At 31.5% G+C, this 27,018-nt stretch overlaps 1 protein-coding gene across 2 annotated transcripts in view; it reads right to left on the bottom strand.

Annotated features, from left to right (window-relative positions):
* The window catches only part of nwk (FCH and double SH3 domains nervous wreck), a 36,274-nt gene extending 11,841 nt beyond the window's left edge, over positions 1-24,433 (bottom strand). For both annotated transcript variants that reach the window (XM_013324173.1, XM_013324174.1), the window contains exons 1-4: positions 24,112-24,433; positions 7,950-8,093; positions 3,666-3,751; positions 20-164 (exon numbers count right to left, since the gene is read on the bottom strand). In XM_013324173.1, the coding sequence (XP_013179627.1) occupies positions 20-164; positions 3,666-3,751; positions 7,950-8,093; positions 24,112-24,165 (429 nt within the window). In that variant the 5' untranslated portion in view covers positions 24,166-24,433. The remainder of the gene's footprint in view (positions 1-19; positions 165-3,665; positions 3,752-7,949; positions 8,094-24,111) is intronic.
* Between the last annotated feature and the right edge of the window lie 2,585 nt (positions 24,434-27,018).

Raw genomic sequence — 27,018 nt, 5'->3', positions numbered from 1 at the left:
GAGGTAATTAATCTGTTACCTTTTTAGCAACGTTCATCTTATGCTGGCGCAGGAACTTGGCTTCGTCAGCGATCTGCTGCTGGAACACCTCGCAGGCAGCAAGTCGGGCGCGAGCCAACTTCTCGTTCTCTTCCAGTACAGTGCGCCAGACATTCCACATGTTCCTGATAAACAACTTCCTTTAATATTCCCACTATACGATAGGTTATAATTTAGAAACTATCAAACTATGGAAACAACTTCTTGAAACTTGATGTCGCCATTCGTAATTATTACGTCTAAAAGCTAAACGGTCAAATCAAGGTATTCATTACACATGTGAACAAAAACGATTAAACTTGTAAAGTTTGACCGTTTATAAGTTGAAACCAGAAAGTATAGAACAACTTCGTTTCTATGTTAATTCGTTAAATTTCACTAGAATTTATTTGGTATAATCCAATGAGCCAGTTGCCCTATTGACCTATAAAACAGTTCTCTCTCGTTTTATTTATACTTTTAGAAAATAGACAAGAAAATTTGTTTTTTAAATAGCCAAAGCACCTTACTTTACAAATCGTTTTAGGTCGGCCAAGGATTAATGTTTTTTCTACCTTTTTTATGTAAAAGGAAAAAGTTTTAAAGTTAAATGTTCAATTTGTTATTATTATTAAAATGACTTGCTTTTAAGAAGTAAATACAAAAAGTCCACTTTACAATACTAATGTCTTCTATGTGTACTGTCTTAAAACATTGTGTTTAGATGTTTTGCTACATCTTACGTGGATTCTTTTTCAATTTTTCACTATTTTAAAGGCAAGAACTTTAGTAGAATATTGGATAAAACGAGCAGCGCAACACAAGAAGCAATTATTGTAACAAATGGAGCGCCGATTACGTGTGACGCGAAAAAGACAATAATAGCATTACGGGTTTGAACACGTCGATTAGGTTTTACGTGAAAATTGTAGTAAACGTTGCTTTTATTCTATTCTTGTATTTATTCTTCTTCATTCTTATCTCCAATTCTAAACACGAATCAATTGTGAAAGATCTTTTATGCTCGGAATAGATAAAATTCTAAAGTTTAAGATTCAAAATAACTACGATTATTTAGACGATATTCAAGAGGGATTAAATGGTTAATAATGTTTTTTTGAAACTTTAGACAATAAGAAGAAAAAGACCAAGTTTGTTGACTGCTGTTTTATAGTCCTAATATAGTCCTGCCGCATAATATTTAAAGTGACGGTGTCAGATAACATTAGTATTCACTACTATTTTATTATTCTCTTATTGAAAAAAGTTATTAAAATATCGTTTGGTGCGATATTTTATATTTTTAATAAATTACAAAATATCATACTTGATGTATTCAAAGCATGAACTTTGAATTTAATATAATAACAAACAACAATAACAAGCGCACTGTCATGGAAATACAAAATATACATATATCATAAGTTCAGTAAGTTAGAATTTCACTTCGCAGAGGTAGTCTGAAGCAAGTTGCATTTGCCTAATAATATTTGAATATCAAAAAGCAGTCGCTTTGCGGCACTGTGCATACAAATTCGTAAGGCGAAAGCAAGCTACAGTTTCTGAAATACCAAACGGAAACTTTCCCTTTTGAGAATCAAAGTATACTTATATATGAAGCCTTGTTATTCCACGAAGTATGTCAATAAATCAATAAAATCAGACTTTTCAATTTCTTTGATATAGCAGTACAAAAGCATCGAAAAGTCAATAGGACTGACATGCAAAGAGCTTTGTACATGCTTTAATAAAATGTAATTGCAAATATGATCCCTATTTCTTCGAAAAGAATTATATGTACTGTACAGTCAGCTGCAAAAATATGTGTACACTCACAAAGCTTTAGAAACTTCTATAGGTCTTTGGTTTGAATAAAAACGTGTGCACGAATTCATCAATAACGAGTAATCGTGGTCGGAAGCGTACGGAGGGATATGTAAACGTTAAAACCGAAGTTGTATAATAGTTTTTGGAGCTTTGTAAATGTAAACATATTTATGTAACTGACTGTACAAAAGCTTAACATAGAAAGTCAACTTTAATAAATGCTTGAAGGATATTTTTCCTGTCGTGTATAAAATTACTACAAAAAAGATTAGGTAAACAACAAAAGAACGACGAGGAGATATTTTCGTCCCTTGGGAACCGTTGCTATATGTAGCAATTATATACTTATAATGTTAGTACCTTTATCGTGGAGAGGCGAAGGAAAGGTCAATAACTAAATAATGCTAATCTAATTTCGTCTTCAGCAACAATTTTTATTTATTGTCTTAGAAGCTATCTATTGTATATTTCTTTTAATTAAACTAAGTTAAGAAACTTTTACTTGTGAACTAATGTTATTATATATTTTAGCGTTTGTATAAATTGATAGTTTCCTATGATTTGTAGTTTAATTACATTTTAAAAGCATTTTAATGAAATGCAGTTATGAAATATGAACAAATAACATGTTATTGTAAGGTTAAGCGCTAGCACATAACTTAAAAATATAAACACAATTAGTATTTATTACTATATATTCGCAAAATAAAAAATGTTATATATGTGAATTAATTTTTTTCTTGAGATCGTAGAATGAGTAGGTAAATGTATGGTATGAATACTTTAAAATATTCCAGAGCATCCTTGATTAACATATATGAAGGGCTATTGAACAATAAGTTACCACTTCAATGTGACATCGCAACTGACGGCTATTAATATTTCAAATTTTATGCGATTACGTCCACAAAGCTTAAACGCAAAAATATGTTTTGTGGAAACCCATTTAGCAGGTAATTGTGTAGTGTTGTATGCTTTGATTACGGTTAAATTGAGTAATTAAGAGACGTAGTTTTAATTACAATTCCCTAATTAATTGAAACAAACGATATTTTATATTAAAATTTAAATGAAAATACCTAATCAATAACATTTCCTATCGATACAGGATTACACCAAAGCACCATTTTAGCATTTTCGGCGCCCTGGGCGAGATATTTTAACCCCCCCCCCCTCTTTTTTGGTATCGGGGATTATCTTTATATCCCACTGGGGGGCCTGCGGTACCACCTTATGCACGCCGCCGTGGGCGCTAGTCCCACCTCAACCTACCCTAACGCCGCTACTGTAGCACAACTATGTACGTCGTGAAAGTAATATTAAACATTATCTACCCCAAGTCTCTATTCCCCCCAAATTTCTATTTCACAATAGTTAAGTTAACATCATATGTATGTATCTATGTGAATAGAATCAGTAATAGACTTGCACAGTTTGATGTCCCAAAGAGGTCAATGAGGTGACCTAATACTTCGCTAGACGGATCAGGAGCACTGTCGGCTACAGTTAGCTAAATTGAGAATGTTAACAGATTGACATATCAATAACCTGCACTAGATTTGTGATCACTTTTGAACGAAGAATCTATTTTTTTGGCCCTCTATTGACAACTGACTGTGACTGATTGCGACTGATAAATAGGACTGGTTCTTTTTTTTATTTTATGAACAGATTTTTTTATGTTTCAAACGGGCAGAAAATCAAACTGTCAAAATAAATTCCCGAGCTATACTTACCTTTTTTGTATATAAATTTATTAGATCTGTTTAAAACCAAACATGTAAATAGCGCACAGCTTAAATACTATAATAAATACATACCACTTTTCTTCGGCTCCATCGACTTTGATGTCAGGGATGTTTGGTATTTTCTTATTCAGATAAGCCGAAGATATCTTCAGCAAAGCCTGTGAACAAAATATTTATTGTTAATTCGATTGAATGTAAAAATGTTAGAGATATGAGTCATAGGTTCGAATTAGTTAATGTTACCACTCCATAAATATAAGATTCAATCAAATTGATTGTTATAAGATCAAAGCAGGTGTTTTATGTTGATAACTGTTATTTTAAATAGATCAATAGTCTGTTATTTCATATTGTATTTTCCCAACACCACTATAATTATACAGCTACAAAATTACTTTTTAATATTATAGAATTGAAATTTTCAATACCATAATATTAAAAAGTAATTTTGTTTATTTTTATAAATAATAGTCGGTAAAACTATAATTATTGAAATTATTTAAATACCCCTTTCGTCGTGAGAAAGTTACATCAGGCACATATGTAATTGTAGTATATTATTTAATCACATATAAATGTTACTGTATTTAAAATAAAAAAAAAGCCTGAGAAGAAACATATGATAATTTTATTTTACTTTTTTTAATTAAAAATGAATAACACATGTACAAAATCATATTGTCTTCTCTCTCATTCTCCTTGAAAAAATATACAATATTTTACAAGTGCTTCAGCGATGGGAACACACAGTCAGATAATAATTATATGTAGACGCTGCCATCGTCTACGACTTCGTCAGCGCAGAATTAAAAGAAAACAATAATATTCCCGCATACATTAGCTACCTTCCAAGGAAAGTGACGTCAAAATCCGTCCAGCCAGTCCGGCGCCGAGCCTCCGCGATTAGACAGATGAAATAAAAAAAAATCGTTTCTCATTATCAGCAACGCATTTTAGTAATATGTATATCCACTTCAGTCAATTAATTTCATCCTATAATAATTGTTTTCAACTTTTAACTAATTTTATTTATCATAAGTTAGTACAGAATTCGAATTTTTTGTTCTGCTACTATGATTTACAAACTGCATTACATCACACATGTTTTAGTATTCGTGGCGTGCTCTTCGTTAATTTTAACGAGCTCACAATGCCTTTAAAACACATATTTCTTTGATGAAATAAGTAAAGTAGTGCACGCTGCGAATGCTGTTTTTCATACACCGAAATCGTGATTTTTACAGATTTATGAAGTTTTTATTTGCACAATAGGTTTTCATTTCTTTTATGCATTTTTTATTCGAATAAAAGGTGTATTTAATATACCGTACATCTAAACTTGTCTTTTATAAAACGGTAAGAACTTTCTGTTCCAACATTTATAGGCTTTAGCCGTGAATAAGAGGATTCACTTTGTAATATTTAAACAAACGACCGCAATTAATATTTGTTCCGTGACATCGATATAATTTTTATGTATGTAGCTGTGTAAGTACTTTTATCAAAAGAATTGTATACTATGTACAGTAGTCTGTTGTAGTACAGATGAAGTCGAGTACAAAAACAAACGGAACATATTGTTATTGTGAGATGTCGAGCCTCGCTCAAACCTAGTGAGGTTGCTGCACCTATTGTTCGTACTTTGGCGTTTACGTTCATCTATTCATTATATAACGTAACTTCATATGTGAGGGCTTTATTGATATTTCTAGGATTTATTTGCATTACAGATAAAAGTTTGTATTTTTCAATATTTTATCTTTTTTTTAAATTTGCTTGTATTCAAGTGTACGACCAAAGATTTGCGCACCTTTCGCAAATATTTTGAAAAGAAAACATGAAATGTTATCTCTGTTTACCCTTGTAAGATGAAAAGACACATCTACAGACATTCGTTCTTAAGATGCGCTAGATTTTGAGATTTTCTTAATTATTTCTGAGCTATTCAACATGTACAGCTTATATAAAAGATTTTCATTTTCACATTCAAAACCATTTTTATACAAACATGAAAAAATATACAACTATAATACGCAGGCGAAATAATTAGCAGACACGAATGGGCACGAAGCTTTTGTAGCGTACATGTTTATCATGTTTCTATGTAAGCTTCAAAATGAGATCAAAGTAAACATGTTATTCAAATTCAGACAACCCGCAAACAAACGTAGATCCCTATTATTTATATACTTCTATGAAATGAATAAATAACATTTCTATAATTCCAAGAGACCCAAATTAGCTTCGTATTGAATACTTAATATTCAATATACCTCATTACCGATAAATTACGTATATTTTCGGTACTATAAAGGAGTACACGAACGGTGTCGTTCACGAAACGATTTCGGGGAGCGAAAATATTGTTGGTAAAATTTTGAAAAAAAAAAAACATCTGTAGTAGATATCGATCCAGACGAATGTATTACTATTGCACATGGAAGAATACATCCATCACTTGTTATTGTGAATGGTTTTAGGGTGGCCAAGTGCCAATTGCACTCAACCACTTAGCAATCGCAGTGGGCAATTGAACAGTTGTTTCGTTCTTTATAATACGAGTTTCACTGCTGAAGCCAGAGTTCCTTAAATTGTATCTTAGTATAGATTTCTTAGACTTAGTAGAGTCTAGGCTTAAAGTTATAAGTACGCCAAACTTATTGCTTGATACGTCTATCTAATTGCACGAGATGACAGATCATACGAAAGATGCCAAAATTCAAAAAAGGCAGAATATAAAGGTTAAAAATGAAGAAAATAAGTATATGTTTTGCCTTATTTTACTGTTAATCATATTAACTACTTCGCCTTTTATAGTTAATATAAATTAACAGTAAAATTAACAGTAAGGAACGACCTTGATTTTTGTACATTTTCCTCAGGGAAAATAAAAATCCTATTTCAAGAATGAAAACATTGTTTAGAAGAAATTAAATCTTATTCCCTTTTTGCTTTAACAAACTCAATGTAATTGAGATTGAGCGTTGCTTCAATTAAGACGTGGGGTGTTCAATTACTGCTAACAGTCCTTAATTGACATCGTTAATCTGATATTTAAATATCGAATAAAAAAAATCTAAACATCTTTGAAAGGTTTTATTTTGTAATAAAACATTTTATTTATTGAATTCCTTATCTACATTAAAAACAAAAAAGATTACTGGGAACTTACAAGATGTAAATTTAGCTATTTGGGCGTAAAACGCTACCGTGGAAAATTTGACACAAATTTTCATTCACGTGCAAAGTTAACTAATATAAAGTTTTACTTTTTATTGTCGTTTTTTATCCCTTTTACAGCATAACCTAATTCTAACAATTTTCTTAACACATTTGTAATCTCGCCGAGTTTGTAAGATACAAATATAAAACATAAATTGAACAGTAATAAGCAGGTAACTAACAAAGAAACTTTATATTAATTTTTAGATACGGAATGGGAAAATTGCCATCTTTTGTAAAGTGAACAAAAACATTCTTTACATCTGAGAAGCTAGCGGTACTTAAGTATCTTTTCTAGTTCTCGAAAGAAGACTTTATTTAAAAAAAAAAACTATTTCGATTGCCTTTGGTTGATTTCTCTGAATGTGAACATTGCTAGCTGCCAGAATTGAAATATAATCCGAACTGATACTGCAATGCATCTGAATCTTAATCAATGATGCGTATACGGGATCAGGTTCCAATTTACTACGTGAGCTTCGGATATCGAAAGTCAATAGAATGTATTTATTCTCTCGGAATTAACATCAGTTTCCAAAGATTTATATTTCTTGTAATTAGTCATGTTTTTGGCTATGATTTTACAACTTTTCAGTTTACACGTAACCAAAAAGGGCGAAGTAATTTTTTTATAATAGTCACTTAATATAAACAAAATAGTGCCCAACATCGAATTTAAAAAAATATTCTACCATTTTCATTACCAATATCATCATTAAACGCGATATTATACACCTATATAATCTGAAACAAATGTACGTCGTTGTTAAAACTTTTTCATTTAAATGAGTAGCATACAATAGGATGTTAAAAATTTTCCAAGTTCGGGGCTCTGTTCAGAAAACTTATCCGACTATATTAAGTAATAACATTTGTGTACAACGAAGTTGCCCGCAACGTCATCTCTTTAGATTGTAGAATATTTTAGAGTGCGCCATTCATATTCTAGACCAGGGGGAGACAAATCTCTAATTTGCATCGAAAATGTTTTTAGAAATTATTTTTCAATAACATTATTTTGTGGAAGAAGCATAGCATTAAGGTGACCTACTTTAGGAGCAGCAGAAGACTGACACAGACTGAAGATGATGATGATAATCTTGAGAGAATCTAATGCTAGTATTTTAATCTTACCTCCGAATAGGACTTTTCGATGGCGGAGCGTTTGATGATGTAAGTGCGCAGATCTTCAAGCAAGTCGCACTCATGCTGGTTCTTCGCGTGGAGCTTGGCGATCTGCTCCGTGTGAAGATTCTTTAGAAACTTCGTATAATTACTCTGAAACAAAAATATATAATTTAAAATCAACCTCATTTACTCCTTCGCCTCCTCCCAATTTCCATGTCTTCTCCTAGAAACCATCATAACGTTTGACATGCAGTCTTAAGAATTCATTAATGAAACATTTACAGCAAAAATTTTCCAACTTTTCGAAACCCTGAATTGATAATAATAATATCGATTTTCAAAATTTTATTGATCTATGTCAATTAAATTTTCTTGTAAACTCCAAAGAAATGATGTCGTATACATCTCGTTCTAGAAACAATGTCAGCGAAGGGTCAAATTGTTTTAAACGTAGGTATAGTCCGAAACCTTGTTGTCAGTAAATGAGACTACGGTAACCTTCAATACAACGTTAAGCCGCTGTGATCTGCTACGTCAAGGTGATTGATTGCTTGTGAAGCAAACTGAACGTTAGCCAGTTGACAACCCGACTGTATAACGTACACAGAATCCGATTATTATGTTTGCATCAAGTTTTGATGTCAAGTGATCATCACTAACTACACAAAGTATTAAATAACCGTGGATTTTTCGATTTAATATGAGATTTATGCGTTTATCTAGCTATTCGAATCAAAATATACGAAACAAGAAACTTTTTATGTTTCCGTCAACGAATGCAATAAAATTTTAAATTAAATTACCAAAACAACCTCGATGCAAACTAAAACAGCACTACAACGAGGCCACATTTATGTATAGAACATAACTTAAAGTTGTAATGATACAACGGTGAGATGATATGTTATAAAATAAACGTGTAAATAAAAAATCTCAAGCAGAAATTCTGACATGTTTTTTCATTGTCGACGTGTATTAAAAAACATTCATCATTTGATACTTTGATGCAACACACTCAGTTAAATGACTTCTGAGTCGGCAACGCGCGGAGGAATGGGAAATTTGAAAGGTTACATAATACATTTTTCAACCTATTCCTTTCGCCTCACTTAATAAAGTTTAAATCTAAAAATAAATTGTCCTTCCGGTTCACTTTGAAATTTATCCGAAGTAATAAGTTTAAAGATGAGTGAGAAGATGGGCGAAGTCGACCACTGAACCTCATCTTAAAGAACCTTCCATTCCGAAGACTATCTTGATAAATCTAATTTGCAGTCCAATAATTAAATTCCATCGACTTTTATTTACATTTTCTTCGATCTCTGATTCGAATTTAACTCTAGCTCTTTCAAGATCGAACTAAAACTGTCATAATTATTGATAAGAAAAATTAACAAATACAGAAAGCTATTTATACCATGAATAGAGAGATATACACTGACTAAACAAAGAAAGAAATCCATTTAATAGACTATGCATCATTGAAACGCAATTCAGAAATTGAAACCGTTTATAGGAAATGAAGCAATTTGTAGCAATTTAAAAAATCAAGTAGGACATGAATACGAGGAGTTTAAATATGTCATGAACAATGGTGCGCCTTTGCTTTTTGTCGTATGAACTGCGATAATCCCATTATGTCGCCAACACTGGTTTAGTTTCATATGACTAAGTACTACTCTTATATTTGTTTTTCCCTGTCTTTATAATTTCATTGAGCATACAATGTCCTACTTTTGTTTATTTAAGAATCGATAGAGCATTAATAGGGTCAGAGGTTGTGTAGTAATTGAGCAATTTTGTATTATTTTCAATAGATATCTTTGTTCTATTGACTTTTTGTATTTTGTTACTATGAATATTATAGTGTGTATGTTAAAAGAATACATGAAAGATTCTATCACTATAGTAGTCTTTGAAGCCGTAGCGGAATTGATCATTAAAAAAGAATTAAGAAATGATTTCAATCCTTTTTCCCTTAAGATAAAAGCATGTAGAGATTTATTTGTCATCCTTACTTGCCGTTGGAAGCCTTACATGAATAATAAATTGCTTTAAAGCTCTGATAAGGATATAGCAGGAACCACACCGCTCGTGAGCTATTTTCCGTAACACCTTAGTTTTTTTTATTTTTATTTGAAGTTACATTGAAATTTACAGCTTAGCGACACTACTGAGATCTAAAACATTCAAAGCAAACGAGATTTGCATAAGATTTTATGGACGAATGCAATTCCTCTCGCGTGTTGTAAAGAAGCTTTAGTGCTCACATTTTACAGCAAGTTGGAGATGTGGCTACAATGTAGCTGTGCTAATATTATGCGATAGTAATTTATGCACTCGTACAGGCCTCAGAGGATTGCTTTAAACTACCTCTGTGTGGGAATTCTGTTGAATTTAATGTAGACAGGAAATTGTATTCGCTATATTTACTTTCAACGAGGTTTTTCTATCATTACCGTTGTAAAAAATACTTTAAATTTTAATTTTACAATAGCTTTATTATGGTTCGATTTTTTTAAATTCTTACAAAATACGGCGACGGAGCAAAGACGTAAAGTTTCAATCTTTTCATCCTTTCCTTTCCGTTCCTCCGTCGTAAACTGTATCAAAGAATTCGCAAATCATTTCTTTGTCGCCTCATTTTCGTTGTTTCGAAAACCAGTTAAAAGGTAATTGTGAATATTTACTCAACCTATGCTTAGTCGAAAGTTCACAGTTTGTATAGAGTTAAAAGGGCTCACAACGCGGCAGCCCACTCGTGGCTAAAGTGGGTCTTCGAAATGTACAAGATCGACTTAACGGCGAGAGACTTTCTCGGGCAACGAATGTAGCAATGCAGTACAACCTATTGTCTTCTGTAAAGCATGACTGAGATTTCAAGCGGACGGCGTTATTGTAGAAATTCGCTACAGTTTAGTCGATATTTTATATTTTTTATTTACTTGAATACTTTTAATTTATTTGTGAATAAAGGAATTTATTATTGAATCAAATAAATACGTTCTTATTTTAATGTATTTTTGACTAAATGAACTTAAAAACCAAAGCATTAAATATAATAAAATTATTTATGTAAAACTCGATAGCAGTAAAAGTGCTCAGAATTTATTTATCCATTTTTATTTTACAAAGTGAATCGGATTAAAACAACGCTAGTTGAACCTGTTATTAAAATATTGGAATAACTGAACCGCATCGCTCTGTGTTTCGAAGTATTCCTTTATTATACAAACAAACGTTTTCGAAATACACGAATGGAGGTAATTTTATTAAAAGGATGCAGTTCATGCACACAATATTGTAAGTGACTAGCTGTAGTCCGCGATTCCACTCGTGCTGTATTTAAAAAAAAACTTAATAAGTAGCCTATGTCATCTTCCAGACTATGTTCTAACCTTCTAACATCCATCCATCTATACATCCAAACATTCGCATTTATAATATTAGTAAGAAAAGTGAGATAGATTATATCAATTTCAATTAAATCACACTTATAAATTGACGAATTCATCTGCCCCAAGCATTGGGGAAGACCTTTATCTAGCAGTGGGCAGACAAAGCTGATGATGATGATCAGTTCTCAAATATCTTAAAGTCTAACTCTATCATAAACACGCAACATAGATTCAATTCCGGTATATCGTAATTGGATTCCGATAATGTGCCAGCGAAAGGCCTTTCTGACTCACTAAGTAGACGTATTTATATCATCAAGTTTATAAATTTTATCACTACTAGCTTTCGTCTGCGACTCCATCCGCGCGGAATCTAAAAATACTTAATAAGTAGCCTCTGTATTCTTCCAGAGTATCCCTTGAGCTTTTCCGGAGATACCTTCTAATATCCATCCATCCATCTAAACTTTCACATTTATAATATTAGTAAGATAGTAGTAGTCAATAATCGCCTCATTAGCTGAGTGTTGAATAATAAAGAGAGACAGACAGACAGACGGACGGACAACAAACTGATACTATAGTAGTTCCGGTTTTTCCTTTTGATGTACGAAATCCAAAAAAATTGGAATGAAGAAATGGTAGTTTCTTTAATATTATAACTTAATAAAGTACCAAGGGAGTTAGTTTATTTTAATATTGTAGTATATGTTCTCAACCTTAATAAAAATGTATTTATAGAACATCCAATCAACGGACAACAAAGGGCAAGACTATTATAAGACTTGTTTACCAAGAATGAAAGGAAATTAACTGTCTGTAGGTGTAGTATTACGTTTATATTGATAAATATCACTTAAAGCTTACGTGACTTTTGTTTATAAGCAATGTGGTTGTTTACTTCACTGTGGAGAGGAAGGTTACTCAAAAACAACAACACATTAGTTGCTTGACAGGTATGTACATGTACATTTACGTCTTATAGAGTATGCTAGCTGTCGCCCGCGACTCCGTCCGCGTGGAATTAAAAAAACACTTTATAAGTAGGTTATTTGTTCTTCCACATACATTCAAACAATAGTTAGGAAGAAAATTCGACACTGTGCCGGTGTACTTTCGCAACACTAGCCTTACTAAAATGTCGACGTTTACGTCCCCTCACAAATCATTCTGACACTTGACTTTGTAATGAAAGCGCGCCATTCGCGTCAAAGGATTCTAATTAATAATGTCTGAAACAACATAGTCATGATATCTTCAAACAAAAATCTACCCATACATCCATCCTTCCACCCATCCATCGATCCATCCATCCAACATTCGCTTTTTTAATATTAGTAAGATTGCCTTTGTCCTTGCAAACTTTTTGGGAATTACCCATAGATAAAACCGGTACTTGGATTTTTCCGCGACTTTATCTGCGCGGAATTAAAAAAAAACTTGCCAATTAGCCTAAATGTGCCTTCCAGTGTTGTATATCTATACCAAATTTCACCCGTTCTGGAGATACCTTGTAACAAACATTCATCCATCTCTCCATCTAAACTTTCGCATTTCTAAAATTATTAAAGTAAATAGAAAGATTAAATTTGTTCATGATATTTGAATTAAATTAAAGTTCATAAAGTTAGAATTATTGTCATTATTCGATGTAGAGTTTCAAATATAATACTATTCATCGGACATTAAATGCGATGATAAATCTATTGAGTGAAGTTCAATAAAATGTCGTTACCACGACTACGAAGGCAATGTAGATGCGCCTTGTTTAAAATAATATCGCTTGCAATTCAAATATTAGGATATGAATTTCCTTATAGAGGAAATGACGAGTGTTTGCGTCCGATCGGCAACGGGAAACACTCGAAATGAGCTAGCACCACCCACCAGGTTTCCGAGATCAAATTCCCTGTTTATAACATGTTGTTATCTCTGTTTTTTCAAAGGTAATAACAGGGATGACGATATATTTATACATAGATTTTAATCTCAGTAACCAACGGCTAGATGAAATTTTTAAAATTTCAAATGGATTCACCAGTTCGGGTCAGGTGTCTCAAATGCCCTTACATTGTTACAATTTAACGACCACTACCGCGTATGTACACGAATTTATTGCACTTTTTACTATCTCACTGCAGTTCAAATTAAGTAGTTTCCCAATGCTGTGCAACTTTTAAAAATATACACTAACTACACTGGAATATACATTAAATACATATTTTCGTCGTCTAAATATAACTAAAAAAAGATTTTGTTATAAGGAATGTTCAAATAAAGTTTTCCAAGTAATATTGAAAGCGATCGAGCATCTATTGAAAATGTTCAAAGAAAACGTAGGTAATCTCAAAATCTTAGTGTACCCGTCAATATTTGAGTTTGTTTCGCACAAACTCAAAGGCAAAGTTTTTAATATTCGTTATAGGAGTTTGTATTAAGTTATCTTTTATCCTAAGTTTTACAAAAGTCTTCTTGTTAAACTGTTTTTAGTTTGTTTTATTGTTTATTTTAACTAAATATAATAAACTGGAACTAAATTGGAATATATATTTTGAGAAAAGTAAAATTGTTTCTCTCTATTCCTTTACTTTCAAAATCAAACAAAGAATAAAACTTTTAACAAAAAATTAAAGTGTTGAGAAACAATAAATAGTAATTAAGGAAAGGTATGTTATTTTATTTTTAAAATCAATTATGCAGTAGAAAGTCAAACAATTTAATCAAATACAAAAAAGTAATAAAACAACACATAAATTATATTCATTATTCCTTTGGTAATTTTCACCGGTCGGTTTTTCGATAGTTCACAGTTCTTCATAATGTCCTTCGCAATAGGTTAATTAAATATTATATAAACTATCATAAAAACTTTTGTCACTTAATAGCAGTGAGTTCAAACGGTTAAACTGTAGACTTTGTAATTTTCTAACTTAAAGGGGCACAAAGAAACTTATAAAGTAGACAACATAATTGTGAAACCTTTTCAATCAAACGTGACATTAAAATGAAAATAATAAGGCACGTAAACGATCGTTAGAAATCAGAAACGTCTCTCAAGTACAAAGGATGATTGACGCAAAATAGGTCTGAACAATTACAGGAGCTTGTATTTAATTATTAATCAGCAACATTTTATATGACTGAAGCAAGAATTTGAAGCCTGGAGTCTTATTCGTTGTTATTTCGATTTAATTAATATCGTAGACAAGTTGTCTTGTAAAATGTTATATGCAAATTAATAAATATTTATTTCATTTTAAGTGGAAAACGAGCAAGCGGCCGAAACCGAAATTCGCCAAAACAGCGAAGAGATCACTGGCTATAGAAATCCGTAGCAGCAGATTCGTTGCCTAACTTTAATCGACGGAGAAAGGGATGGACAGAAACAGTATATTTACCCTTCCAATGCAACCCCTCCTTTCTCGTCCTGCAATCTTCTCGGGTATTTCTATATCCAGTGATTAGAATTAACAAGTTAGGAAATTCGTACTAAAAACCTATATCATTACTTATACACATGTAAAACATTAAATTAAACTAATAGTCTGTCATTACAGGAATAATTTCACTTATTTAGTACAAGAAACGTAGAATAACAAAGTAATTCCAACTTTTTTCCCTCAAAAAGTTCAGAATTAAATGAATGAAAAGTTTAAAAATTCATGTTTAACAAAAGTGTTAAATTGAATTATTATATCACGGTAACACGTTCGAGATCAAAAGAATTGTGTCACAGGATTAGTTACTTGTTGGTTTTGAGGTTTGAATTAGAGTGAAATTTCCGTGAAATCCAAACAGACTATTCGAACATTTCTTGATCCCTTTAGTTAATTTAGTCTTTCACCGCTTCTAGCAATTTATGAAACAACAATAGCTCATAATGGTTTACTTCATTAGAATAAGATAAGCTTTATATTCATTAATCGAGAACAATTATATTCATGTATAGCAGTTACTAGCCTTCGCTTGTGTCCTCGTATGTGTAGAATAAAAAAAAATAAACTGAGTCTTTTTGTTGCCAGCTACAATTACAGTTATTGAGTAATTTTGTAACGACACAAAAACAAAAATATGTATGCCCTGCTGTTATCTATCTTTGTACCTTATCTAGAAAGGAATAAGAACTATAACTAAGTTACAATTCTTTCTCCTACAATTACCCGAAGAAATTAAAAACTATTTGTAGTAATTGCTTCTAACGAAATAAACTCAATTGTTAACTAAATGGACGGTGAAACTCGTTAATTTGCATTTCATTTATCAAGTTTTAACGAGACCGAGATGAAATTGCTACTACAACTACAATATTAATTACTTTGTTAACATTTAACTAAACTATTTCTATTCAATTCTTTCAAGTCACATAACTTTCAACAAGTTACTTTCAAAAGTTTTACTAAGAAAACGTAGCTTAGCTACTTCGTATTTGTGTTGTAATTAAAATAGCATCATCTAAATAAATAAATCAAATCATAACAAAATTATAATTAATTAATTTAATTAAATCTAACATTGTTCATTTAATTAAATTAATTAATTGAACAATGTTAGAATTTGATTAAAATGAAATATATTTCATGTCAGTACATCGAACATTATATGAGCTGCCTTCGTTTTACTTCTGAGAAATTTTCAATTATACCAACGAGTTATTGCGGTGTAGTAATTCTGTTCATCTGAAATGCTTTGACGTTATTCTCGTATTGTACAGTCTCGAGAAATATAAGAAGCATGAAAGCAATTTGTTTTATAATTTTCTATTATTTCCTTTGTTGTGTGTTCTAATATTTTCAATAAAATATCGAAGATATTTCTATAATAACGTTAACAACGTCTTTTTCAATGAACATATGAAGCTTGCACACGAGTTCTTTGCTTGCTATTTTTATTATAAAATTACCAAGCAATGCTACATGGATTCCTCCCGACAAAAGATTAAATGCAACTTTTCTTTTATTTTTGTAGAGGGAAAAAAGTTATAAAACATTATTGAATCTTATTTTACCCAACATGAAAACGTTTGAACGTAGCAGTGGGTAAAATTATTTATTCTTTCGAATGTATTGTAAGTACATTTTTTATTCCTTTTAAATGTACTTCGCTTCATGTACGATATTCAGATTTTAGGATTGAAAATGTTCTAACTAGTTCCAATTGGAGTGATATCGATATCTGTACGTGCCAGTGACAGGAAGTGTTCTGCTCATCCGAGCGCACTCCACGTCAGTTTAAATCATAATCTGCTAAAATGATTTAGCACTGGATCGGCGTTGGCATATGTGCTATCTAACGTTCGACGTAAAATACAAACGTTCTGTACTGTAGATTGAGTGTAAGTGTTGATGCGTATTTATGTACAGGTGTTTGCAGATTGGATGAGAGTGTTGGAGGCCGTCGAATATGCACTTTGATGTAATCGAATCCTACGTTCAATATGTCTTACTACAATCCTATGTATGAACAGCAGGTAATTGAGCCTTTGCTCTTAAATTCGAGCATTGTGGTTAAGAATTTACAATCGTCATAGTAATTAATAGGTTCCCCCCGGCCAGGCGCTTTATTTTTCCCTAAGTTAGGTGTGACTAGGCTTTACCACTACCATACTAGTATGGTTAGTTAATTACACACATCGATGAATTTTTTGGCAGATATGTAAAGGTTGCATCACGATTTATCCTTCACCATAAAAAGTTGTATAAGGGTTAACGCTCATTTCTAAAGTCTCTCACTATCCGGCTGCATCCGCTTTGTCCCGGTCAATTGGTGATGCCTAGGCGGCGATGAGTACTTGCCGAGGCGATCGCGAGTCGGAGAGACGATAGTTTTAAATGTGTATCGTAAACACATGGGTACTTATATGGAGAGAGTCGAACCTGTAGATTACATGTCTAGAGCTTAGCCTTTGCGTTATAGACACTATATCACGTTTCATACATTCCGTGCAATAAAGATGAAATTTTAAATTAATTTATGTCAAGGAGTTTGCAATTTACAGAACAGGTCGATTGCGGAAGTGCGGTGAGGAGATTGCCGGGATGAAGTCAAAGACTAGAGCGGAGGTGACGACGGAAACATGCAATGCGGATGCCAATGTCATAGAATGTCAGTGGAAAAACTGTTTTCCTGTTTCCTTTCTCACTTCCCGTTTGATAATCGAGTAATAGCTATGATTTCCGATTTTAAATAAGGAATCATAATCTGTTTATTTTTCAGTAAGTCTAATTCTTACCTCGCAAAAAGCTACTATATATTTATAATATTAAAACGACGATATAATATTTAACGAACTATACGTATGCCGTATACCTAACGTTTTCCTGCTGTTTTTCAGAAGTTGAGGTTTCGCATAGTCCAATTGCATACTATAAACTTTCGTATTCAAACTACTGACAGGCATTAAAAAGCTCTCTATCGTCCCACATAAGAGCTTTTAAATGCTTGATGGTTAACTTGATTTGGATTCTATCCTACATGGTAAAGTTCCAACACTGGCCTTTTAGGGCAATTTACCTCATAGTAGCTAAACAAAGTTATAGACGTAACTTGTTAATGTTATAATGGTCTAGCGTAGAAAAGTTAGGTCTGAATAAAGCCTGTAATAAACCATTTTAACTTTCTCGATACTGTTAAACATGAGTAACATCCTTTAAGTGCTCTAACAATGTAAAACTTTGTACTGATATAGTTTAAATATGTTTTAAATTTTTTAACAAAAACGCTCAATTATAAGGACAGGACAGTGGAAAGATTGAACATAATTTAAAAAATTTATAGAAAAAGAAAACAAATAGGGTTGGTGCTTCAGATGTAATGTACGAGTACCTACATTATTTTAAACTTCGCAGTACAAGTTGAGCGTTTTCCCTCGTTAATTTAAATTATTAATGTCAATTCTCGTTAGTCCAACGATTTCAAAAGCCTTTGAAACTGAAACTATGTTTCAATGTTTGCGTTACTATTTAGTAGAAAATAGACATCTAAACTTTTATATTATGAATAGTTTTATGTAAAGCCAACAAAGTTTTGTTTACAAAAGTCTTATTTATCATTAAATTAAAGTATTTATTAAAATTAATATGCGCAGTTTAATACACAGTTTAATTATAATATAGATAGGGGAATATATTTGATTCATAGGCGTAAGACTTTTACCAAAGGTTTGCAAAGGGTTCCAAACCACATAAAAAAGCGGTCGGGGACGAAATATTATATGATAAAATCAATAAAAAATTGTCGTAGATCATAACATTTGTCAACGGAAATGGACCGGTCAAATAGCATTGATTACCATCAAGTTGAAAAGGTTCTTTAAACTGCAACAATGTCACAGGGTAATCAGAGATAGAATCCTGTAGTCATCGTTGGGTTTTAAAAAGGAAAAGTGAAATAAAAATATATTGAAATATCGACCGTACCAATTGGATTATATAAATTGGATCAGATCTGATAGGCACATATCCTTTTTTTAGTTTATCGTATTACTAGCTGTCGCCCGAGACTCCGTTCGCACGGTGTTAAAAAAACGTATTTAGAAGCCTATGTGTTCTTCCATACTATGTTATACATGTATGCCAAATTTAATCGAAATCCGTTCAGTCGTTTTGGAGATACCTTCAACAAACATCCATCCATTTATCCATGTATCTAAACATTCGTATTTATAATATTACTAAGATAATATTTATCAATTTTAATGTAATTTAAGGCACTTTGTTATAATTTCATTTGGAACTAAAATTTTATAGTCAACTTTTTGTTACTAAATTTACATACTTGGCATATAAAATTACTTAACTCACACGTGATAAATTTTAGAGAATATTCTTCTCAAAAATGAACTAAAGCATACTGTGATATTATAAAATACTAGCTGTCGCCCGCGACTCCATCCGCGTGGATAAAAAAAAACTTAATTAGTTTAACCCACCCATTCATCCACATCACATCCATCTAAACATTCGCATTTATAATATTAGTAAGTTAAATAAAAAGCAGCTCTTCAAGGCATAAATTCGAAAAAAAATGAATAAATAGTATCCTACGTCCGTCTCCTGGCTCTAAGCTACATCCTCACCAATTTTCAGCCATATCAGTAAAGCCGTTCTTGAGTTATAAATAGTGTAACTAACACGACTTTCTTTTATATATATAGAAATAGCACATAGCTTTTTATAAAGATTTCCTACTTGCACATGAACAAGCTTTTTTAATATTTGATTTGAAAATTTTATTAAGCGTTTTAAATCCGTATGCATCTCTATTACATCACTCAACTACAAAATATTCTAATACTAATTGGCATGCCACATATTTGAGTATTGACTACAAACGATGTCGAGAATGCTCGATATCCTTCAGACAATTTGCTGACCATATATTTGCATGAAGACGACAAGATTTCTATTTCTATAAATCATATTATTCGATTATACTTCGATTCGCTTTGAATGCTAATAGCCAATTGACATTTAACTGAAATTCTTACTGTAGTATTCCAATAGCTTGACAAGTGAATTACTTATCATCGTTCTTTTTACTCTTTGATAAAAGTAACTTAATAATTATTCTCTGATGACCTAGGACTTTACTATTAAAAAACTTAGACCGTGTTTCAATTACGTTTTGGCTTAAACATTTGTCAACAATTTTATTAGACAGTACGAGAAATCATGATTATTGAAATATATTTCAGCGATATTCACATATATATCAGCGATTTCAGTTGGCCGCTCTCTTGTTTGCCACCTTATGATATAAAAAAATGCCTGGGCTTCCAAAATTCGATATTGACTAATAAATAAGTATATACTTATACCACAGAAGCAGTTTTGGTGGTACATACAAATTTGAAAAAGGAAAATCATATTTTTATAAGCAGGTTATCGTCTATAATATCAATCAATCGGCCCAATGATTTTTTCTCATTGAATCGGTATGCTGTTTGGCAAAAACACCCGCAAATAATTTTTTTCTAGTTTACAGCGACTTGGACTTTTATTTCTAAAAAGTCTCGCTACTGTTATCTTTTCACTTATATAGAGGACGTCAACGTGTATTCTTCAATGTGAATATACACAATTGATACTTAAAATAATATTATATCTAAATCTTGTGTTCATTCTTCTAGAAAAATACAGACTTAAGAACATACCCTTACAGGTGTTTCATCGGCGGAATTTCTTGTTACCGTTTTTAAAGCGTGTAAAATGGCGCGACATTTGTATATTGCTAATAATTTAAAAACATATTCGTCATTTATTACAAAAGTAGTCACTTACTAAATCTAGACTAAGCGCTTTCCTAAGTGACCTGAATGTGGGAGTTCATTTTTGTATAACTACCAAAATATAGATCACACGCAACGTTTATTTAGAGTAATGTGACAAATGACCTATTTTTTAAAATGGCCCCCTTTTGCTGTTATAATCTGCATTATACACAATTCTCTTTAGACTTTTTGCACGTATAGTAAATGGCGCTAGAAAATAGACCGTAGGATATACGATTATTCTACGGTTTACCAACGTTTTTAATGTTTCGATCTGCTATGATCTATTATAACCAAGTAGGCGAAGGCTCCGATAGGCTCTACATATTATACTGGTATTCATGCGAAAATTTATCTTATAGCGGAACAAATACATATTACTCTTAATTTATCATTTTCTTTATTGTAACCAACTAGTGATTTTCCCTTTTAATTAAAATATCTTAAATTACTAAAATTATAATATTGTTTTTGTATTATCTGCGAGGCATTAAAGGAGTCATGCCATTGATTTAAAAAATAAAATACTTTACTAAGGGGTTATAAAGTAAATTAAAAAAGATCTTAAAATGAAATTTACGCACTTAATAAGTTGTTTAAATATAATATTTTAATATTAGGATTAAATACATATAATATCATAGTTAAATGATACCATATAATTTTATGGATCCGCGCCGAATTAAAAAAAACATGATTAGTAGTCTATGTGTTTTTCCAGATTATGTTCTATATGTTGACAAATTTCGTCGAGATCCGATCAGCCGTTCTGGAGATATGTTCATACAAACATCCATCCAACCATCAATCCATCCATCTAAACATTCACATTTATAACATTAGTAAGAAGTAAGATTAATAAATAAATTAAGTAATAATGATTAAAATATATGTATTTTCTTATATATTTTGTTGTTTAACTTAAATTTTCTTTTATGGCTTTTTATTTATTTATTTTATAAAAAAATCTTCTGAGGGCTAAATAATAATATGTAGTTATAAAACTACGAAATGCTGATTAATAAAATAAATACCAACAAGATAAACTTTCTATATTAAATAAAACTGTAAGCGTTCAGTTACAGAGGATTTTCCTTAATATGTTTTCATTTATTTTTTTATTAAACTGAATAAAACTTTATTTATCTTCCTCAAAGTTTGTTTTATACAACCATTATTTTTTGTTTGTTTTATTTTTATTCGCTCAATGTATTATATTTATATTACTCATTAAAGTTATACGCATTTATTATGTTAAAACATATTAAAAAAAACTATAGTTCTTAGCGCTTTTTCGTAATAAATAAAAGAAAGCATTGTTATCGATCTCTTCTCGAGATTTTCATCTCTTGGATGACACGATTTGGCACCAAAGCATTCAACTAGGCCTATACGAAATGTCAATTTTTCAGATATTCTTAAATTAGCCACACTGATATTCCGCTTTATATCAAAAGCATTGTTTTTACAGTTACATTTATTAAGACAACAATAATTTTATTATATAATTATAAAAATAACTAAATGTGTGTGTTGATACGACGTTCTGTATTTAATTCATTAAGTTTACGATAATTATGGAAATAAACGGAAATTTGTAAATATGTTTTGTAATAATTTTAAATTTTTAGGGTTATAACAGTGTGTGTGGTGTGAACTTACCTTTCTAGGCGGGGGTTGCATGGTGAGGTCGCGAGCGGCGGCTTCGGTTCACTAGCGCGTTACCGGTCGATCAGAACACACGTAAGCGTGGCGGTGCTCTGCCGCGTTCGCAGTCCCGCACGCCCGTTTATAAACTGGCACATGCGCTCTCTGACCCCTCATCTACCACAGCCATAGACTTACATCCAAAGACTAACTATTACATAATCTGCTATATTTCTATATTTCATTGTATAATCCTAAATATAGAATTATTACGTTTCGAACATTTTGTGAGATAGTTTCTTGGATATAAATATATCAAAACTTTGACTATCCCAAGGATATAATGTACGTTCGCATCACTATACTTCCGTTTCAGTAATGACATTGAAAATTCGATCAATTTTTAATTTAGTACTTGTTTTCAGCGGTTCATAACGCTCATACGACACCCGGTTATCTGTTATACAGCTCTTAGAGACTCTTAGTTACTCTTCTCTACTTAGATATTTCGAACTCTATCTGACGCATGATATGGAAGCAATATTCAAAGGCAATTTAAAGTTTTAATAATGAATTGTATGTATTGTGATAAGTAATTTATGTAAACGGCTGATAGAACTTAATATAGAACGCAAATGAATGTAAAAAAAATAGTATTGTTATATTTTCTAATAGTTCATAGAATTTTAAGTTTGACTATTATTTGTAAGGAAAGAAACGTGTTATATTAAGTAACGAATATCTTCATTAAAAGCATCGAATTTTGCCTATACGTTACAATATTTATCGCTATTTGAGCGTATCATAAATTAATTAACTTTCTGTGTATTGTAATCAGTACAGCAATTTATTATGTCAGCACAATAAACACTAATTACCGCGTACAAACGGCTAATATACGCGTAATTTGATAGGATATGATGCAGTACAACGTAATTTTTGGAAAAAATTCCTCAAACATCCATTCTATTTTATCCAATAAATAATGTCTGCTTTTTTGTTTTTTATTTCATCAAAAATTAAATTTAATCGTAATGTTAGCCCGTAAACAATTCGTTCTTTTTTCCAGATTGCAACTAAGTAACTTGCTGATTATGTTTATTCTTTCTATTTTTATCTCGTTCTTTTTCTATATTGCAATTATTTTTCTCTACAATCTTAGGATTTATCATTTAATTGTATTATAATAATTACAAAAGGAACCAGTAGAGGTTAAAGCAGTTTTATACAAATCATTTAAAAAACTTTTGAAACCAATTGAATGGTTTTGGAGATTAACTTAAAAGTAATAACAGGACGTGGTAGGAAAATGTTGTTTGATTTTACGTGCAAAATGAAATTTGAGCTAAAAAAAAAAGTTATTGTGTTTTTATACCAAAATTTTATTACTTACTTGCCGTCTCCCGCGACTCCGTTCGCGCGGAATTTAAAAAAAAAACTTAAAATGCCAAATTTCAGCGAGATTAGTGCAGCCGTTCTAGAGACACCTTCGAACAAACATCCATTCATCCCTATGTCCAAACATTCGCATTTATTATATTAGTATTTTTTATACAATTTTGTCCCCAGCTGTCTATACTTCTGCCTATTTCTTGGTGCAGGTTAAGTCTATAGTTAAGGAGGCTGGTCGGATAAAAGTAAATATGGACTTAGCATCCCATTTCCTGGAATTTCATCGACTTTTTATTAGCACTTATTACAGCAAGATAGATCTTTATCGCAGGAGTTTTAAAACCTTTTAAAAATTAACAGTGGGTTTTTGAGTTCAAAATCCCCGTTCAAACACAGCGATATGTTCGATACAGAGATTTCAGTCTCAGAAATCAACGGTATGTCAATCGTGAGTGAAACTTACCAACAGCTTCAGATGATTTTTCGGTGTGCCGTATTTACGTTTGCAATTACTCATTATCGTCTACTCGCACTTTTGGGAATTAACAAAAACATAACTAAAGGTATCTACACATTCTCCTAAATTTATCTTCCTTCCTAAGGGTTACAAAAGTTTTAAACACATGCACAATAAACACATGGTTATGTGATTATATGTTTCAAAGAAAATTCATACACTATGTTTTTGCATGCGCGTTTCGGTAGTTGAAATCTACGATTATACACATTTCTTTTTATGCACTTTTCCTGCGGTTTTTTCAATGAAATTGTGCACTAATAAATTAATTGGCGTTCTGAACCTTCGCGTCGTATCGCCACTACTCTAGCAACGTTAGATAAACTGAAACGTTTGATAAATTTCGAATCAGCTAGATAACAAGTGGTTATTGATAACCATTGAGTTAATGGTTATTGTTTGCTTTACAGTGGGTTTTCATGGCCAAAAAATTATACATAAAGTTAACTTACCCTGTTGTTGTTTCAGGTAAAATAAATGATAAGCATAATTTTTTAATGGTGCAGTGATGGAAACCCAAGATTATATTATGTATAACATTGGCGAATTACTTTGAAAAAGTTGTTTTAAATCTATGAAGTGTAGACCAGTCTTCGAGTTACAATATTAAATTTGAATATCTCGCAGAAGACTCAAACGAAGGGTTTCAACAGTAGAAAAAGATATAATTTATTTAAAGATAGGCTCATTATTTATTCCCTAGACTCACTTCCTAGTCAAATCTTTAGGTTATGATTATTGTTAACTAAATTAGAATCTGATCTGAATAGAAATAATTCCTTTAATACAATAGACAAGTTATGGCTCGGGTCAACCTCGAATGCGTGGCGTTGACATAGAGCGCGGTAGTGTAGTCACGCCACTCACCTAACGTGTAGTCAAAGCAGATTTTTAATCGAATGACGTTAATGACTTAAAAAGGGATGCCATAGGTTAATTTATTAGGGTTGCTATTTTACAACCTAAGAACGAATGTCATGTACGGAATATACATGGTAATAAAAGCATAGAATGATCTAAAAAATTTATTAATGAATGAGGCGACTATGTGCACATTGAAAACACTTGTACAATATTTACAACACCCGCGTTATAGCAACACCACTACAATCTTCTTCCGAATCCTGCTTCATTCACTAAACATACTACAGACTGTACACAGTTTGTACAACTTATTCTTACATACTAGATTCTAACAAACTAATTTTAAACATTGGAAATATTGTTGATCGTAATTATACGGGTAATGCTATAACATTTGTTTATATAATTAGTACATATATGTACAAAATTACATAAACATATGTTACTTTTTGAAATAGTTAAACTAATGACTGATACGAATTGCGCAGTCAAGACTTCTAACATTGATAACTAACTTTTTGCGAATGTGGCACGTAAAAGTTACACTTTTTTTATAATATATACTTGTTGTCAGCTACATATACTTTTCTCTTCGTTCTTTTTTAAATATTTTAGCTTCGCATATACCAACTCATGTTCGTCATCTTCTTTCCTTGACAATCTATATTCTACATCACCAGAGTGTTACCCTTTTGCGTTTACAACATGCCTTTTCAAGTCATTATTACCTCGCCTTAAACTTTTTTGTCATCTAGTCACAGGCCAAACGCTATTTGCTATAACTTCAATCACCATTCTCTCACTCTTTCCATTGATACCAATTTTCACTGACATACATATAAAGTGCCGTACCACAATTTTACAGATAGCCAAGGTTTTTTTACAATCGCTTCTAGAGGTTTTGATCACATCACTCAGGCAAAGATCTATTTTCCCGTTATCAAATGGATAATCTATAGATTTAGTTACGCGACAGGAGCAATAGATTAAGTGAAAGCAAAAGATGTGGATTAAGAGAAGAATGGAAATAAAATATGGGTGGACGGAGAAAGTTACAAATGAAGAAAAATTTAATTATAAATTGAAGAAAAAGAAAAAAATAACAATTTCTTTTTATGAGGCAAAATTCTATTTTTGTAAGAAAAAAGACGAATTGAAAGATACGAAGATCGTTAAGTGGAAAGTAGTCGTCGTATCGTATCTGAAAGTTAATAGAAATACCCAGTTAGGATGAAAATAGTCACGGTTCTCAAATAATGATCATGAAAATATTGTTTATTTCATAATCATCAGAAAATTGTGCTGAAAGTAGTATTGTAACGTCAAAGATGTTCGGTAAAGTACTTTTGAACAGGATGCCATTACTGTTTCTTTTCAATCGTTTATCAGCTTTAAAAAACCTTATGGGACTCGTATAAGGAAAGATGTCTACTTTAAAAACTTCGGAAAAATATTGTAATTATTGAGCTAACGAGATATAAATAAAACGACAGCGCAAGTAGATAGCTATGCATACCGGATGTTTGTACTTTCATTGCACATCCTAGTTTTCTTGTTTATCCTTCACATAAATAAATTCAATCCTGCCTTAACTTTACGTCCGTCTTATGCATCCGAAGATAGTGCCTTGGCTCTCCTTTCATTCATTTTATTCAACAAACATATAATACATTTTCGAATTAAATTAATCTCCGAAAATACTCATCAATTTTCCTCTTCACGCAATTATTTAGCAGAAAAATCAGTGCGATAGTAAGCATATAACTAGAAACATTAACCTTCATGTAATACATACTTGCCCTTTCATTCATATTCATACATACATATCCGAAAAATAGGCCCATTCAAGAAATCGTAACAAATAAGAAGTTGTTTATATTCTATTGTTTGCCATTTGATTATATTACTACCAAATATAATATATTCAAATTAGTATTTAAATGCTGCTGACAACTATATTAGTGTAATTTTTATTTTGCCTTTTAGTTA

The sequence above is a fragment of the Papilio xuthus genome, unplaced genomic scaffold, assembly GCF_000836235.2.
Source record: "Papilio xuthus unplaced genomic scaffold, Pxut_1.1 DF825017.1, whole genome shotgun sequence".
Lineage (NCBI taxonomy): Eukaryota > Metazoa > Arthropoda > Insecta > Lepidoptera > Papilionidae > Papilio > Papilio xuthus.
Note: the sequence above shows the minus strand (reverse complement) of the source record. Positions and strands in the feature narration are given on the sequence as shown.